This window comes from Parambassis ranga, chromosome 10, assembly GCF_900634625.1.
Source record: "Parambassis ranga chromosome 10, fParRan2.1, whole genome shotgun sequence".
NCBI lineage: Eukaryota > Metazoa > Chordata > Actinopteri > Ambassidae > Parambassis > Parambassis ranga.
In genome coordinates, this window is record NC_041031.1 from 11,970,844 (window position 1) to 11,989,543 (window position 18,700).

Here is an 18,700-nt window from a genome sequence, read left to right on the forward strand (position 1 = left end):
AAAGAAAAAAATTATCACCAAACGCTCCCCATCTTCCCCCACTTTACCAACACATCCCCCATCCATGCTCTCTCTTAGTGGCATTTGAATGTTGTTTGGAGTCATTAGATTAGCTTTGTCATGCTGAGAGCCATGGGTTCCATCCTCTCCCATCCGGCAAGGATAGAAAGCCAGAGCATCCGAGGAGGGAAGTATCCAAAGCCTGCCTGCATTTCCTGATAGCTTTGTTCAGAGCCACAACAAGAATCTGTCTGATTTATGCACACAGGCTGGATCAGGACAACCGAGGAACTGTTTAATTCTTGTAGGGTCCCATAGGGGGATTTATGCTGTTTTTAGTTCTCTCATACCCTTTTATTTTTTTAAAGAAAGGTACACAGGGGATGAGCACAAACATACCCAGAGAATGAATGCCTTCTCCACCCGCTTACTGTGTCCACCTGAGTAAAGGGATTGTGGTTATCCTGGGACTTTTGTTCTGGAGTTTTTTTAAAAGGGGCTTTGAGCATAGAGAATTGTGAGACCACAGCTCTGTCGAGTGGAATATATGAACACTGTATGTTAAAAAATACAAGTCTCCTTGTTATGTGCTAGCAGTTAACTAGTGATGTGTATCTCATATATGGTAAATCTGTAAACTTTATTTTAAAGCACACATGGCATGTTATTGTACTGATGACAGGTCAGCATACTAGATTCTAACATCAGTTTGCTGTTTAGTGTTGTCACCTCTGGAGCATGCTTTACCTTTATGCAGATATATTGCTTTCTACACTGTGGTCATTGGCTAGAAATGCTAAAGAAAATGACTGCCACTGCAGCCTGACATCTGTGCCCTCTCTCCCTCCCTCTCTGTGTTTCCAGCACACACACACTCAGAGATGGGATTATGCTTTAGTGCTTTGGCTTAATGAGAAACCCTGTGTGGATCACAGTGGGGTGATGATCACGTGTTCTACTCTTGTACTACCAAGTTATTCCAACAGAGGGACCAATTTCACTATTTCTTTCACCTCTTCCCTCCAGGCTGCCTCTCCTGTTCACAGTGTTTCTGTTTTACTGAGGCATAACCCCATATACAGCCACCCCGAGGCCTACCCTGATGAGACTGCTTGGTGCTATGCATCCATCCAACTTGGATGAATTTATACGTCCTGTGACCAATGCTTAAATTCTTAAAATAATTTTTGTCAGTTTATTATGATTCTTTAAGAATTACATTAAGAATATTACATTCCACAAAACTGCACTATGAAATTAAGTTTTATGATACAATATTTAAAATACAGTAATATATAGCTGAATACTCTGGGTTCATAAAATAATCTTAAATGCATTAAAAAAATGCATCTTCCCCCAAGTCAGTGTGTGTTTGTTAAAGCTCATTATGACAGTTTTCTGGCATTTAAAGAAGCAGCAACAGCAAAAGATTTCCTGACATTCATTTAGACTAAATAGTTTGTCCTTAGATAGCATTTTTATTTTTTTATATAGTTTTTATATATATATATATATATATATATATAGTACTGTGCGTGGGCATGCCTGCCTAAAACCACAAATGCCCTTTTAAGTTTGCATGACTGCCCCTCTCTGTATGTGTTGACTGAGGGAATGATGTAAGGTTTTATGCCTCATGATAGCCCAGCTGTGACCCCTTTCTCTGCAGATCTCTGTTGTCCCCTGACTCACTAAAATGAGGGATTCCACGCAAGAGATTCAGAGGGGAAGTAATATGAATGACTTTTAGAGCGACTGCTTACAGTATTAATGAGGTTGAACAGAGTGTTATTAATGTTGTGGCCATTTTGCATAATTGATCAAATGAGGGTCTTAATTTTCTGGCAGCAAGAATGAGCAGAGGGAAAGTCTTTTTTAGTATTTTTAAAATCTGAATAATCTTCATATTTATTACGTCTCTCTATATAAAGCTGCTGTCTTTTTCTCACCCACTGTTCTCACCATGACCCCAGTATGGCCCTAGGCCAGCCCCCAGCTGGAACAGTGGCTGTCTGACAGAGGTGCAGCTGGAGACACTCCAGAGTGGAGACTGGGGGAAATGAGACTAGTGATAGAAAATAAAATGTAAATAGTATGGGGAAAGAATTGATGAGAATGGAAGCTCAATACAAAATGCATAAATAAATAAACACAAATTACCCAATTAGCTCCTTGAAGTCACTACTTGTTGATGCGTGACTGGCATCTGTCTCCAAGTGGTATATAGCTTTATCTTGAGCACCCTTGAGTAAGAAATAAGGTAATCTGCAGCTCAGAGGCATGCAATTAACACTGAAACAGATGGGCGTATAAAGCAGGTACAGGTATTACAGAGCACTAAGTCAACCCAGAAGAAGCACTGGGAAAGGGGAGGGGTAAGGGAGGAGAATGAGAGAGAGAGAGACAGATGTAAAGGTCAGGTGTAATCCAGTTCTGTGTTTGTTGTTGACGAGATAAATGTTGCCTGTCTTCATTTTGTATCACTGCCCAACACGGAGGTTCAAACGTCCCACTGGGAAAATCTAAATGTCATGGAGAGCGTACATGTAGGCCCCATCTGAGACTGTTAGCCTTTGTTGAAAGAAATCACTGCTGTTTGGTTGAATGATTATGTGGGAAAAGAAATCATAGCCTATAAACCTTTAAAAAGGTTTTAAAGTAGCACTGAAAATCCCATCATAATAGTTCAATCATGAGAGACTCAGTGAACTGAATGAGAAAGATTTATTAAGTACAAAGTTTGAATGTGCATTGGCGTCCTAGACCCCATCGTGAAGACCACATCCGGAAAGGGGGGAAAACGCAAGAGGAGAGGCTGCTGGATCATAAGATCCCCCCCGGGGTCTAGACCTGGTGGTGGTGGAGAGCTGGAGGGCAGGAAATAGGAGACCTTACTGGCGTGGATCTGGTGGTGCTTGGGGTGGAGGAGGGTTGCCGGGTTCGATCAGAAGACAGCTGGAGAAGAGACGAAGACTTTTAAATTTCGTGCTAAGCTGTGATTGGTCAGGAGAGGGATAGAAAGCGACAGCTCATTGGTGAGGGAGGTGCTTTCTATTAAGCACCTGACTAAGTGAGCGGAAGAGAGGGGGAGCAGAGGAGTGAGGGATAGAGGGAGAAAGATTAGGAAGCGGATAGGGATAAATGGTGAATGATGGGAAATAGAGTCTTCCTGATTGAACTTACGCTGAGAGCTACATTAATGAGATTATTCTAGGCTCAGCAACATTTGTTTGTTCCTCCAACTCCCTATCTCCCACCTACTCCTCGTTGCCTTGGAGTGTGAAGAGCTGCTCTGTATATCTACCCGTCTACTAGCTGCATCCAAGTGAGTCACTGTCTTCTCTCTGTCTCCTGGGATGCAAAGCACTGTCATCGCCGTGGGCAGACTAGGCGTGGGTGAGAGCGGCAGAGCACCAGAAAGGAAGGAGGGAAAAGATTATGTGGGCAGCAGACGCTCATCCTGACCCAGTGGCCAGAGTGAACTAAGAGGACTCAGGGTTTTACAAGGCCATTTGTTAACAACACATACCTTGTTTTATGGATCCCCCCAAGAGGTTTAATGCTGCTAAACTATTGGGTGCATCATTGTCTTTTCAGGCAATAACTTGTTTTTGTATTCTTGGTGGCTTTCTGCAGAATCTTATTTGCATTTAAAAACAGTAAAACTTTGTTGTGTCAAATGTGCAGGTATCTCTGCTTTGTTGACTAGGGTAAGATCCCCTTTAATACAATTAAAATCTGAATTTCACTGAGGCATGAGACCAAAGTAATTACAGGACACCATGAGATGGATGATTTAGTACTTAGTGCAACACCTGCTCACTGTCCCTCACATGATGACATTGTAAAAGCAAGTGTGTGTGCCTTCTTATCTTCTGAAGCAGTTTGGGGCTTTTGTGACATATCACTGACAACACCATTTGCAAAAATCACTCTTCAAACTGATTATTACAAAATAGTTTACATATACACATAATAGTTTCCAAACTGCAGTGCCCACTGTTGCAATTTGCCAGACGTGAAATCGGGTCACAGCAAAGCATCTTGTCTGTGACATGGGTAACCTCTTCTGTCATGACATCACAGGATTTGTGCTTTATGTGTGAATGAATCTATGGTTCAAAAGGGCTCTGCAGCACTAACAACATTCAATAGGACTTAAAGTGCAAAAAACATTGTCAGCTGTCACTGCAGGGCAAAGTGATATCATGAAGGAACAGAAAATGTGTTTGTGCTGACAGAAGTCCCCAGTGCCTCAGCACTTAACTCATGAACTGACATGCAGTTATACAGCCAGATCCACACCACTATTTGTCCGGTGATGTGGTTAAAAATACATTCCCAGCAGCGCCTCCCGGTCCACCTGTCACCTCCTCTTATTCTCATGGAATTTGTTAGATAGTCTCTGTATTAATACAGAGTCTATCTGCTGCTCTATCTATCTATTTTATATCTATCTATTTTTTATTTTAATATATAATATATAGACTGACTCATAAATCAGTTTTTTTCCGGTGCACAATGAAAAGGGCGGTGGCACTGACAAAAAGAAGAGGCAAAGCGCTCGTGTTTATTATTTCCCAAAATCAGTATAAAGTTGTCACTGACTGCTCCACTTTGCGTCCAGATTTGTATATTGATAACACTCCAAAGGCTTCGCATTCTTTTGGGTTTATTGTGTTAGAAGGTGCTCCATCATTTTATCGGAGGTGCCGAAATGCAGCCAGCATCGTTCGAGAGAGCGGCTCGCCCTCCCCCCTTGCCCACAGACAGCATCACCACATCGCAGTGAGAGAGAGGGAGAGAGAAAAGAGAAAGAGACCAATAGGCAGCATCCGTGAAAATAGTCAGCCTTGCTATGGGGATAGATTATTTTAAAAACATCACCAAAGGTAGACAAAGGAAAATATGAACGCACAGGAAAAATGTTCCTTTACAAAGGTACCGGAGAGGATGCAGTGTTTATCCTGCACATAGTCGGAGTTATGCACGGACTATTCCCTCCTTTTTAATGAGGCGGGTGGGGACCCACATCAAGCTGAAAAGGCGGAAAGATTTCTCCAACCCGTCTGCAAATACTGCCTACCTGCGATGGCTATGACGGCGCGATGCTGTTACAGTACGAAGGAAAGTGTGCCTTTTTCTTTATGTGTGGTTATACTCGTACTCAGTGGCCTTACAAATGCACAAATTCGATACTCGATTCCAGAGGAGCTGGAGAACGGGGCACTGGTCGGTGACATTGGCAGGGATTTGGGTCTGGATCTGAAAAAACTTTCAACACGACGCATTAAAATCACATCGGACAGCGGACGGAGATATTTCACCATAAACCACAAAACAGGGAAGCTGGTGGTGAGTGACCGCATTGACCGAGAGACAGTTTGTGAATTCAGTGGCACCTGTTCACGTAACTTAGAGGTGGTATTAGAGAATCCACTGGAGGTGCACAACGTGGAGGTGGAGATTTTGGACGTAAACGATAACGCACCACAGTTCCCTCGAGATGAATACCAGCTTGAGGTGTCGGAGTCCGCTCTCACCGGGTCACGGTTCCACATCGAGGGAGCTCAGGATGTAGACGACGGCTCCAACTCCGTGAAGCACTACCGACTCAGCCCAAACGAACACCTTGCTCTGGACTCCATTAAACCTTTTTCCAGTAATAAGCACATCGAGCTCATTCTTAAAAAGCCCTTTGACCGGGAGCAGATGGCTTCTCATCAGCTTATTCTGACAGCAATGGACGGAGGCACCCCACAGCGAACTGGCACGGCCAAAATCAATGTCCGTATCCTTGATGCCAATGACAATGTGCCTGCGTTTGACAGCTCTGTGTACAAAGTGAAACTATCTGAAAACTCTCCAAAGGGCGCACTGGTGATCAAATTAAATGCAACGGACCCTGATGAGGGTTTAAATGGGGAAGTGTTTTACTCTTTTAGTAGTTACACGCCAGAAAGGGTGAGGCAGATGTTTTCCATGGACACAGACACAGGGGAAATTAGAGTGAAAAACAATATAGATTTTGAGGAAACAAACTCATATGAAATGTACATACAAGCAATGGACAAGGGGCCTGCTCCTGTGGCCGTGCACTGCAAAGTTGTTGTAGAAGTTTTGGATGTCAATGACAACATTCCTGAGATTGTACTGTCTTCACTGTCTAGCCCTGTGCGTGAAGATGCCCGGGCTGACACAGTGGTGGCACTGATTAGTGTGAATGACCGTGACTCTGGAGCAAATAAACAAGTAACCCTGGACATCATGCCCAATTTACCTTTCAAGATCAAGTCTTTCCGCAACCACTACACAATTGTCACAGCTGCTTTCCTGGACCGGGAAACTATCTCATCCTACAATGTTACGGTCAATGCTGTGGATGGAGGCACCCCACCCCTGTCATCTCAAATGACCTTTAAAGTAGATGTTGCAGACGTTAATGATAACCCACCTCGCTTTGAACAGACATCATATACTGTTTATATTACAGAGAATAATGCTCCTGGTGCATCTCTTTGCGTTGTCAAGGCTACAGATGCTGATGCTGCAGAAAATGCACGCATCACCTATACTGTACTTAATGATAACAACCATGGTATTCCTGTAGCTAGCTATGTCAGCATCAAACCTGACACAGGTGAGGCTTATGCCCTGCGAGCCTTCGACTTTGAGAAACTCAGAGAGTTTCACTTTCAGGTTAAAGCCCAGGACAATGGTATGCCTCCACTGAGCCGTGTGGCCACAGTGTATGTTTACATTATGGATCAGAATGATCACGTGCCCAGGATAGTCTACCCTCCTGCTAATAGGAGCCACACAACAGAGACACTAATGAAAAATGCTGAAGCAGGCATGTTAGTTAGCAAGGTTTTGGCATGGGATGGTGATGCAGGGCCGAATGCATGGCTACTATATAGTCTTGACCATTCCAACACTGACCTTGATCTCTTTAAGGTGCATGAGTACACAGGTGAGATCCGCACCACAAGGCGTGTCATTGAAGATAACTCCACTTCATTCACTCTGACTGTCTTGGTACATGATAATGGCCTCCCCCCACTCTCGTCCACCGCTACCATTTATGTCCAAGTGTTGGAGCTGCCTCCAAAGCAGGCCCCTGACCCCAAGCGCATCATAAGGCCCAACAGCCCCCTAATGTTTTCCAATGTCACTATCTACCTCATCATTGCCCTGAGTGCCACAACATTTGTGTTCCTTGTCACTGTCTGTGTGCTGGCTATTGTGCGTTGTCATGCCTACTGTACTCAACCTGGCTCCTGCTGTCCATGTTGCGTATCCAAGAAGAGTGTGCCGGATGGAGGCACCTCGGCAGGGGGTGGCGGTGGGGGCGGAGGAAGAACTGCAGCAGCAGGAGGCGGTGGGCAGCCGACCAACAATGTGGCCCTTCGCCGTGACCTCAAAGTGGAACCGCATTATATTGAAGTGCGGGGAAATGGGTCTTTGACCAAAACGTACTGTTACAAGACATGCCTGACTGCCACGTCAGGAAGTGACACTTTTATGTTCTACAACACAGGACGACCACACAGTGGCACCTGGGGCTCAGGCTACGTCACCAGCCACAGTGGACAGAGCCAGATATTTGTACGGCGTCTCAGTATGCCAGATGCAACCGCTATCCAGGTGTGTGTCTGGTGTGATGTCTGTGTTTGTTATTTTAGATTGCCTTACAAAAGCACAAACCATTAAAGGAGCATTATTGTTTCGGCTTTGCTCTTGGGCGGTGTTCTTTCTGCAGGATTGTAGTTGACATTTATGGCTGTGTAGTTTCTCTTTTTTATTTGATATTTTTTGTAGTGCACTCGTAGCACTGTGCATTTAGTCTGCATTTCTATCACTTTGTGTGAACCTCCCAAAATTAGTTTTACTCTTTAAATTCTTGTGATTAAAAAAAGAGTTACTACTATTATGTTTTTGCATACAGTTCCAATATTACAGTAACGGATCACTTCTCAGATGTGTTGTAATGTCAGTGGAATCTCATACAATTGCAAATGACCAGTTGTGGGAACAAACAACTATATTCGAGTAGCTTGGCCCCATGACCTCATACAGTTGTGTTATTTGTCTGTTCTGGGCTGAGTGCCACAATATGCAAGTCCAGTAAGTGCAGAGGGCACTGGATGGTCATCTCTATACAGATAAGGTGAGAGTCTGGAAAGTAGTGCAGCCTTGCCGGCTAAGGGCCACAAGGCCCACTGCACCAAAATATCCTCTTCTCGTCGCATAACTCTCTGGTGCCAAACGGCAAGCCAGTCTTTGGGAAGTGGTGAAGAAGGCAGAAATGCAGTAGAGAATTTTATTTCGACCCTCATTCTAATCTCTTCGTAGTAATTCATGCCCTGGGAAATGTTGACAATAGTGTTTACAGAGTTGTTTGCATCACTTAAAAACAAACAGTATTATTGGGGGAAAAACACATTATTTGTTTTCTAATAATTGTTTTAGCCCCAGAACCTCAGTAGGAATGTGCAGTAGAGAGAATTGTGCAAAAGAAAATAATTGAAAAGAAGAGTATTGAAATAATTAACTTAATTATTCAGCTATCACTTGAGGTGTTCCTCATTAAATGCCAGTCATATTTGTTCTTGCTATGTAGTTAAATGGCATGGATGTGTTGCTCAGTTCTGTGCGTGGATTGGCTGCCTCTGCACAGATAAGGCGGGGGATAAAAGGTGATTGGACACAGTGTTGATGGCAGAGGTGTGAGCGCTGTATCCATGCTAGAAGTGCTCACTGGGAGAGAGAGGGAAGAATGGAGGAACAGGCGAGAAAAGGGTCAAGCAAAACAAAAGACGCTTTTTTACTCTCTAATTTATAATGCACTGTCAGATTATATTTTCAGCATTTTTCAAATGCTGAAATAAAATACATTTTTAGCTTGTTTACATTTGTGGTGTTAAATGGTAGTATTCTAGTTTTGTTCTTTCCTGGGAGAATATTAAACTGCAGACATGTTTAGGCTCCAGATGCTTGTATCCAATGTGTGTATGGTCTAGTGTGTGTGTGTGTGTGTGTGTGTGTGATTTCATTTACCCTCATAAACACCATACGGCCAAGCAGACCCAGTCTCCCTTTGGCCACTGCTGTGCTGCAATAGGGCACACATTCAGCAAAGCCGTTTAGTACCATTTGTGGACAATCTGGTCTTATTTTTAATGGGTTATTTATTTCTCTGTGTGAAAGGAAATGTTTAAAACATTAACATAGTTTTCTGTCTTTTATCAAACTATGGATCTACCTAAAGATTGCATTTTGGTCGCCAAATATCTTATATCACTCATTTCACTCTCAGTTCACTCTAGATGCTGCAGTGCCCTGTATCGCTATAGACACTGAGCTCTGTTTGAATGACTCATAGGAGGAATACCAGGCTTCTCTCATTAAGGCCAAATATTGGATTTCATGGGTGATGAATGTCCACTGCAGACTCATAGAGGTCAATGCAGCTTCAGCAGCAAGAGAACATCTGTCATATTTGAGAGGAAATGGGATTGCAAATGGGTCTCTTATGAACTGCATGGCCAAACAAGGAGAATTTAGTGTCCTCAGTCTGGTTTGTTTGTCTCTGCTTTTGGTTGAAATGAGAAAAAAATAATCAGATCTCATTTGGTTATGTGGTCTGGTTAATGAGCCCTTTCTCTGCAGTGTGAGCTTGCTTTTACAGATATATCTGAAACATTAACTGCTTGGTTTAAAAGGGGTTATGTCATATTGATAGTAATGGGAATGCAGTTGAATACAGTCTCATATTGGCATTTTCACAAACAGACAGGCAGAGGTTGTGGTGGTGGGGTGTCTAGATGCCAAGGGAGTTAATCTGATATCTGTTCCCCTCTCCTTATTCCACCTGTGACCTTCACAGAACTGAAATTACAGAGGGCAGTGGGTGGGAAAGTAAAATGTAGACCGGGCTCTGCAGAGTTACCATGGTGAGATGTGTCAGACTGACTCAGGCAGACTATGTGAAATCCAAGGTTTTGGTCCTCGCTACAGCAGAGGAGAGGCGGTGGAAATACAGAGGCAGAATTAAGTATGGGAGGTGAATCCAGCATGAAGGAAAAATACAGAAGATCATGATAAGTGTTGTAGCGAACTGAAAGAAAAAGACAGCTCAGCAGCTGTAAATTTGAACTACATCATCAGAACATCAGCTTTGTGCAGTTTTTCTGTGGTAATTGACCTCATCCCAACAAACCTATTCTTAGCAGACACACTTTAGATGTAAAGCTTAAGGTCTCACGTGTCAGTGACCTGCTAGAAGGAAATCTTTCAAAGTCATTTTTTCTCTCTCCCCTCCAAATTCCATCTGTGAATTTGGAGGGGAGAGGGAGTGTGGATGGGAGGAGATGAGTGCACTTACAAGCCTTGACTTACCACTCAATTTTCCCTAAAGATGGTGGGAAGCTGTCACTGCTATGATTGTGTGTGTGTGATTGAGATTGTGTGTGATTGTGTGTGTGCACTGTGCGTGCACAAGAATTTCTTGCCATGATTTATTAATGGTATGGCATTGACTATCGCCTGTACTTAAGACTCAATTTCTCTCACTCTCTCTTGCAGCCCAAGGCGCCAAATTCAGACTGGAGATATTCAGCCTCCCTGAGAGCAGGAGGTGTAATGCAGAGGTAAGCATCCCATTGTTTTCTGTCACTAAAGTAACACATTGTTTCTCAACCTCTAGTTTCATCATGTTCTGTTGAAGAGCTAAATCTATGCACAATGTATCCCATCTAATGACTTTAACAAATATTAAAATCCTCCACCATTTTCTAACTGACTGATCCGAAGCACTACCACCCTTCATAAGGAATGGTCACTGCCTCTGATGTATGAAGGGCAGGTTGTCAGGGAACGCTTCATGAACACAGGAGAGATAACATTACCCATAAGGCACTGGGGTTAATTACCTGCTGCGTGACCAAATTCAAGTGTCATACTAATGATGGCATCATAATTACAAATAGTCACAGGTTTAATGAGGTAGTGATCTCCTGCCATCATCATATTTATGTCATATTTCTACTGTATTTCATCTATGCAAAAGTAAATAGTGGTATTAAAAAGCAGAAAGTATTACCGTATTACTTCTTTTTTGCTATTACAGCAAAGGCATTGGCCCCCCATGCTCATGGATATTCATGTGGTACTAGATTTACAGATCTATCTTTATACTCTAAAGTGTAATAAGTTGACATTACTTAAAAAAAGTTTGGAAACCGAATTTCAAAATTTCTAAGTAAAGAATGTCATTAATTTTAAGTCAGTAAAGCTGAAAAAGCTGCGTTTAGACTACTCATGCCATGACAGTAAAGTCAGTATAGTTAAGTCAAAATAATTAGTTTGTGTACTATAAAATATCAGTTCAGATTACATAAAAAGTATGAGTTATGTTAAGTAAGCACTACTCAAGTATAAGGAAACTGATGGCTCAGTCCCTGAATGGAGGATTTGCACCATGAGCGAAGGTGGTTGGGGGAGCAGTGAAATGTCTACAGATCAAAAAATAAAAACTGTTTGAGTCCAAGTGCCTTGACCTATTTTCCTGGCCATAACATTTCTCAGAGCATTTAGACCTTAACTTTAAGGTATCCATCATCATCCTTAAGATATTGTTATGAAATGTATTAATGTGTGTAGAATGTAAAACTACAATGCAAGGGCAACATCAGGTGAGGATGGGGGGGTTTACACAGCCACCCAAACCGTGTATTGTTCTGATGTTAACACGTACACATGTATAGCCTAACAGCCCCCCTCACTGATGGTGCAATGTTTCAGCTATTCACTGCACTGTAAAATGTACTAGGCTGACACTACGTCCCTGTATGGAGGGACCATGAGTGAAGGTGGTTGGGAGAGTAAAGAAATGTCTACAGAAAAAAAAAAACGATGACTATAGTTACCTTTAATTTAATACTGTCTTGAACACACTACGAAGATGAATCCAACTTTATGACCACACTTTTACAGTGTCTCTCAACATGCTTAAAGCGTCTTTATTTTTATTTACCAACACCTGTGTGTCAGTACTTCACCACACTGGAAGCATAAGATGCAAGACTGCAAGACCTAGGGATCCACCTCAGTCTGCATAGCCACATAGTACACAAGAACACTGTATCTTCGTAGTGTTGATAATGTTACACAGATTCCCCCATAATTACAGCAGGGATTATTGTGAGTTAATGTGCCTAAGTGAACCAGTCTAACATATTAAATCTCTCGTGACTCACTCTATCTGATGTGTTTCACATTGATGTTCCATTAAAGCATCACCGAATGTTCATGTTTTTGCATTGAGAGATAATCGGGGCTAGTACATGAGAGATTTTGGATGACACCCAGAAACACCATGTAATAGAGGTGACCTTCTTTATTTAATCTCTAGAGGAATACACAACTTTTTCACAGCATAGCCTACTTGACTTTGTGACTGCCTTCATTTTGTGATCACTATAGTTTTGTGTTGAAACCGTCACTAAAAATTGATGAGTAATTGTGTGGTTACAGACAGGAATGAGAATAAAGGACTGACATTAGCTGCAAAGTGTATTATCCATTTACTATTATCCATTAATATTTCAACAGTGTACTCTGGTAATGCTGGTGCTGGGAGGCACTTAAAATGGCCACTAAATCACTTCTTTTCACAGAACCGCTTACTAGATTTTATACTTTCTTAAACATTAATAAACCATAGACTTACATGTTTCTGTTACACTACCCCCTTGTTCTGGTGCATATCTTTGATAGGGACTAAGGGTTTCTTGTTTTAAAAATTATACATATTTATAAAAAGCATTCTGGTGCTTTGAAAGAAACCCCAATGGTTAGTTAGAAAACAAAATCCATATAAAGAGTTCTTTGTACACAGTAGTTTCGATGTGACCATTGCTTGGGCTGTACAACCAAATCATAAAAATGTAAATGTCTGAATAAATGTATAGATGTGTAATTTTCATTGGCTGGCCCTCCATAAGAGTCTGTACAATCCCAATTTAGATCATGGCCATGAGACTTTTTTAAACACACACATACAAGTTGTTTTTAAAACCTAAAAGAGCTACAATAGATAAAATAGGACAGCCATAGTGAGAGCTGTAGCAGTGTTTCTGTTACTGTTCTTTAACACTACTGAGAGTGTGGTGTTTTTCAGCGGGAGAGTGCTGAAATACCACAGAGCGGGTGTGAAAATGTAAGAATGGCCATCTGTAATCCATAATCCAGAGAATGTTAGAAAAATGTAGACTAAATCATGTTAATCCTAAACCGAACATTCTGGGAAGCATGAACCAACCCCCCATACCGTGAAGTTTAAATTTGTGTCCATTGCAGGAAACATATGGAGATGAAAGTTTTTTGAATTTGAAATTTTAATTTTAATATGTTTTTAATATGTACATGTTTTATATTTCAGCTCAGTGCACATGGAAGAGTCTTCAGTTATGCAGGGAGCCCAGGGGGTCCTGGTTCAGAACTGGCCAACTGCATCCAGTGCCGCTGGTAAGACTCCAGCAAACTGATCTATCCTAAACCAAACACGGAGGCAGATGAATAAGAAAAGAGTGAAAATCCGTCATTTTGTTAAAATCTTGTTTTTGCACCTTTGTCATAATTATTTTACACCCATCACATCCCATAATTCAAATTCAGAAAAAAAAAAGATTACTGTGCATTCCTCAAGAGCGTATCACCCTGAGAGTAATAAAATGAGGTACAGGGGGATATCAGGCTACAAGATCACCCCAGCCCACTTCTACTACTTCCTACAGCTGCAGGGAGAGGAAATGACATGTGCTATGTAGGCGGAGATGGATATCTCTGCTCTCTGTAGCAGGAAGAGAGACAATACTGAGGAAGAGAGGGAGAGATGAGAGCAATTGGCTGATTGGATTATCAGCAAGATGTTTAAGGAGACTGAGGCCACCAAGCCATGGAGAACAAACATTAGTATGCATTAGAGATTATTAATAACACATAATTGCATTTTTAATGTCTCTCAATCTCTATGCTTTATATAGACAGCAGAGAAGAGCAAGATTAAAATATTAAATTAATTATTAAATTAATAATTTTCTATATTTAACCAAAGTTAGACTATACCTTCCAAGGAGAATTCACTTGACTTCTCTCATTAGACAAGGAAGTGGACTCAGAGAGAAATGGAGAAAAGAGTGGCCCAGTATAGGAAAACAAACAACAAAATTATATAAAAAGGCTAGAGCAAGGACAGAATAGCAATGAAGTTTAGATAAAGAGGTGATTTGTTGTAATTATGAATGTAGGGATGGCCTGGCCCAGTGTATTTTATAGACAGGAGGCGGTAGGCTGTGGCCAGGCAGACAAACTGCCCACACAGTAACTACCGTCTCTTCATATCCACACACAGCCTCCTCCACTCTGCCATCGATTTCTTGTCTTGGCTGAGGACTTACAGCCTGCAGGCACTTCAGAACATGAGAGATAGAATAGAAAGAAGGATGCATAGAAAAGTAGATAGAAAAAGGGAAAACAGAACAGGTAGTACTGACATCTTCAGGGTGGGTCAGTGGTTAACAGGATTAGCTGGTGAGGATTTAAGGTGGTCTAAATAACCAGTGTCAAGTCAAGAGCAACAGCAGCCTGAGGGTTCATTGTCCTTTTTTATCTCAGTTTTGACTGCTGAGGGCTATGTTAGCTTTAAACCAAATTTTAAGGTTAGACTAAGAATAATTCAGCATTAAACAAAGTTAGATAGTATGGAAACACATTTTGTTTCTGGAGCTTGGGAATGATTTACGTTCTGACTTTTGTCGTCTTTGAAACAAGAGAAATGAAGATATTGATTCAATGTGGCCTGTCACATCACTATGAGTCATAGGCTATGCTATTAATAGCTAAATCATCTTGCCAGGCAGACTGTGGTCTTTAGGGTGGTTCAAAGATGGAATTATTTTAGGTTGTGTATTTACAGGATGCTTCACACACTATTCTTTAAATCACTTTAAACCTGTGAGATACAAGTGGCAACGCCCTTGTTCCTACTTCTCCGATTTAGAATCTGCTGGTATCAATTTGTGTGTCTCTGTCACTGATTTGTGCTTTCATGTGTACATGCTTGTGTGTGCTTGCCAGTGTTTCTAAGTGTGTTTTGGCTTTGCTTTGTGTGCTGCTCCTGCTGTGACAGACGGAGTACAGCCCACGCCCAGATTAACAGACCCATATTAATGAAATCAGGGTTCTGCTTGGTGTTTAGCTCCCTCTCCCTCATGGTTCTTTACTTCATCTGTGTCTCCATTCTTGGCCTTTCCCTGTTTTACTGCTCAATTTGTAAACCAAGAGCTCATAGGAATGAGACAGAGCAATGCAGAACTGCAAAGACTCTCTGATGAGATGAGAGACAGAATGGAGGAGGGAGATAAGTGTGTGTGTGTACAAGATTGAATAAACAATGCAATAAGAAAAAAAAATGGATGAGGTGGATAAGATGGTAGAGAAGAGATTGAGTATTGGGGAGGAAGTGACAGCGAGTAAATCAGAATGATGGAAACAAAATCAGCAAAGGAAAGAGAGGAAGCTGCATGAGGCTGCTGTTGCTAGGGGAGTGCAGTTACACTAGACAGAGTGTAAGGGAGGGAGAGAGAGAGAGAGCGCTTCCAGCATTATTCTCCATCAGCATAAGCACTGTCACCATGACTCCTTCCAATGTCCTACTGCTTCACTGGAGGATGTAGTTTCCATGGCAACCATTCATGGTCCCTAATGTTGGCAGGATGGGGAGGGGCGCTGTTATATGGAGGGGGTGCAAACATATGGTGTTGGACAAAAGCTGCAAAAGCACAGAGATAGGGGATTGAAAAGAGAGAAAAGGCATTAGGTGAAAGACAAGACACAGGGATGTGAGATGTGTGAATATGAGTGGGAGGAAGTAATAGATTCAAAAATTCAAGATTCAAAGTGTCTATTGTCATGTGCACAGTAAGGAAACAGGTTTCCCTGTACAATGAAATTTTTACTTTGCTGTCCTCACTAAATGCCATTAAAGATTAAGGTATATTAAATAGAATAATTTAACAAAATAGGCAATGTGAGAAGAGCATCCAAAAGAAGTTACATAAAATATAAACTATAAGTAAAGTGATGTGTGACATCAGCTGAGAATGAATAATTGTGCAAAAACTGTCAGGATGTAAACTGAATATTGTGGTGTAATGATGAGATTACAGGGGGTATATATATATATGTTTAGAAAGTGAGAGCTAGAGGTAGGAGTTATTAGGAGAAATATAGAGCAGAGGAGTGAGTAACGGAAAGAGAGTGACCTACATTTACTGGGGCGGTGGTGTACTGCAGAGGTGGATGCAGGTTTTCAGTTTTCTGTATCATCATCAATTGTACACACAAACTGAAACATCCTAGAGTTAACAGTAATCAACTACAGTGGGTGCCCTTCAAAGCAAAAATAAACTCCGTGGTGAAGGCAAAATGCCAAGTGAGGGGGAGAAAGTGTAGAGAGACAAAAAAGACTGAGAATGTATGCAGCATTTTGCTCCTTCTGTGCCTCAGTACATAATTGTCAGAAGTGCTATCCTTATTTTTCACATTTTATTGTGTCAATCTCATCAGGAAGAACCTGTGAATTTAAAGCATGAATTATATTCTATGTTAATTTTCTAAAAAAGAAAAGAAAATTAGTTATTTAAAGAAGGCTGCAGCTCAAGGCTGCTCATAATTTATGGCTGCAGTCTTTGTTTAAGGCGTAAGTAGTGTAAAATATTTTTGGCACAATGAGAACTAGGTAGAACAATCCAGAAAACTGCAGTACTCTTCATTCCATCCCATCAGTGTCATATTCTTGACTCAGTTATTTGTTTTCCTTAATTGTCACTGCTCTGTTGTGTGCTCTCTTGATCTTCAAATATCTTCCCAGTTCTCTTCTTCTCTCTGGAGAATAAATCAATCTCTGCTAACTCTTTCATCACAGAACATTCACATACTAATATTAGCTGTAGCCTACACACAAACAAATACACAGCCAACAACAAAAATTTACACACATACACCAAACCTTATTCTTATTTTCACAAGGGACTGCTTGTGTCCACCATCTGCCACATGATCTACAACAAAACAGTAAGGTGTTCAGTCTGGCATGAAACCCAACCAGGCACACTCGCACACACATTATTAAAAGGCTAAATTGTTTTTCGCAGCCTAAAACAAAGAGAGATAAAAAGATTAGGTTTTTGAGTCAGCAACATCACTTTATATTTTTACACACACTGACACAGGTTCTTTTCTACAAAATAGGTGTGGTCTCACTGTACAGTGTAGAAATAAACACACATTGAGGATCTTAAAATCATTTTTCTACTTTGCTCCCACCCTTCATTTTTGTCGTGTCTCATATCTGCATCCTTACCCTTCCTCTCCCCTCCTCTTCCTTCTCCACTCGTTATGTAATGCTGCACTGCGCTCCACTGCGTTTCTGCCCAACTGGCCAGTGGTAGGGCCAAGACAAGTGAATGAATAAAGTGGATGTGGCAAAATGGAGCTGGGGTGATTTTAAGTGGCTGTGAAACCTTTGGCAGCATAGGGGACGGATGAGATGATGAGTTATATGAAGAGATCAGACAGATTTCAATGCAAAATTGTTGATTACTGTTTTTTTCTTTTTGTTTCTTTTGCATGGATGCTTTTTGGAATTGCATCCATGCAAAGGCAACATATTTAAAATAGTACACATGCACAGAGAAGGGCAACAGTCATCACCGTGAAACAAACATCCATTCCAGACTGCAATTTGCCTGGTAGTTATAACTGATGGACAAGCTGCTTAATACCCAATCACATTAATGTTACCATAAACACTGATTGGCATGATTAAGACTCTTGTCAATAACTGGGAGGGACGGGTGTTGGCTGACTGAGTTTTCACGCTAGATTAGATGAAAGGTCATGGGGAAATGGAAGCTAGACAGAATGGAGGGATTGGCAGGGCCAAAGAAGCAAAAAGGAGGCTGAGCATGAGAAATAAAGAGCAGAGAAGGAAGGGAGCTTTACTATGCAACAGCCATCCTCAAATCAGATAGGGGCAATAGTGTCAGATGAGGTGAGTGTGTAACCATCATGAAGAAAGAAACAAAAAAGGTAAATAGTAAAAAGCACAACACATGAAACGCCTTTAGCAGCTACGTTGAGGGGTATATATAGAAGTGGCAGGTGTGCAGTTTTCCTTTCAGGTTAAAATGCATCACTGATCCTTACTGTAGTCAGTAACATTAAAATAACCAGAGAAATAATACAACTTATTGAAGACTAATGGCTAGCAACTGTCAAGAGTGTTGTTTTGTTTAAGACTTCGAGCCCATATGCAGCACTGTTTTCTCATCAAGCTTCCACACTGAGTTTCACTTGTGACATCACCAGCACTTCAGCGTGTTTTTTTCTGCTGTTTTTGCTTTAGTTTTGTAATTACCGAGTCAGGTTCATATTTCTGCTGAGGGAGTCAGATGAGGACTTATCCTCTGGAGAGAGATTCGCCATGTAAATGAATGTGACTTTTTCTGTCTCTGTGTCTACATGAAGAGAAAGCCCTGTCTGGAACTAGTTGTCCTGCCCTAATCTCCTTGGTTCCTTTTGTCAGATTCTGTCTTCTCTCTGAAGCTCTTGCAGCTGTGGTGTCACTGAAAGT

At 41.5% G+C, this 18,700-nt stretch overlaps 1 protein-coding gene across 17 annotated transcripts in view; it reads left to right on the forward strand.

Annotated features, from left to right (window-relative positions):
• LOC114442519 (protocadherin alpha-C2-like) overlaps window positions 1–18,700 on the forward strand; it is a 140,324-nt gene that overhangs the window by 117,148 nt on the left and 4,476 nt on the right. For 16 of the 17 annotated variants that reach the window (XM_028416133.1, XM_028416145.1, XM_028416144.1 and 13 more), the window contains exons 2-3: window positions 10,588–10,652; window positions 13,445–13,530. In XM_028416133.1, the coding sequence (XP_028271934.1) occupies window positions 10,588–10,652; window positions 13,445–13,530 (151 nt within the window). Of the gene's footprint in view, window positions 1–4,875; window positions 7,648–10,587; window positions 10,653–13,444; window positions 13,531–18,700 lie in introns of those variants that run through there. The other variant, XM_028416129.1, reaches the window with a different exon arrangement.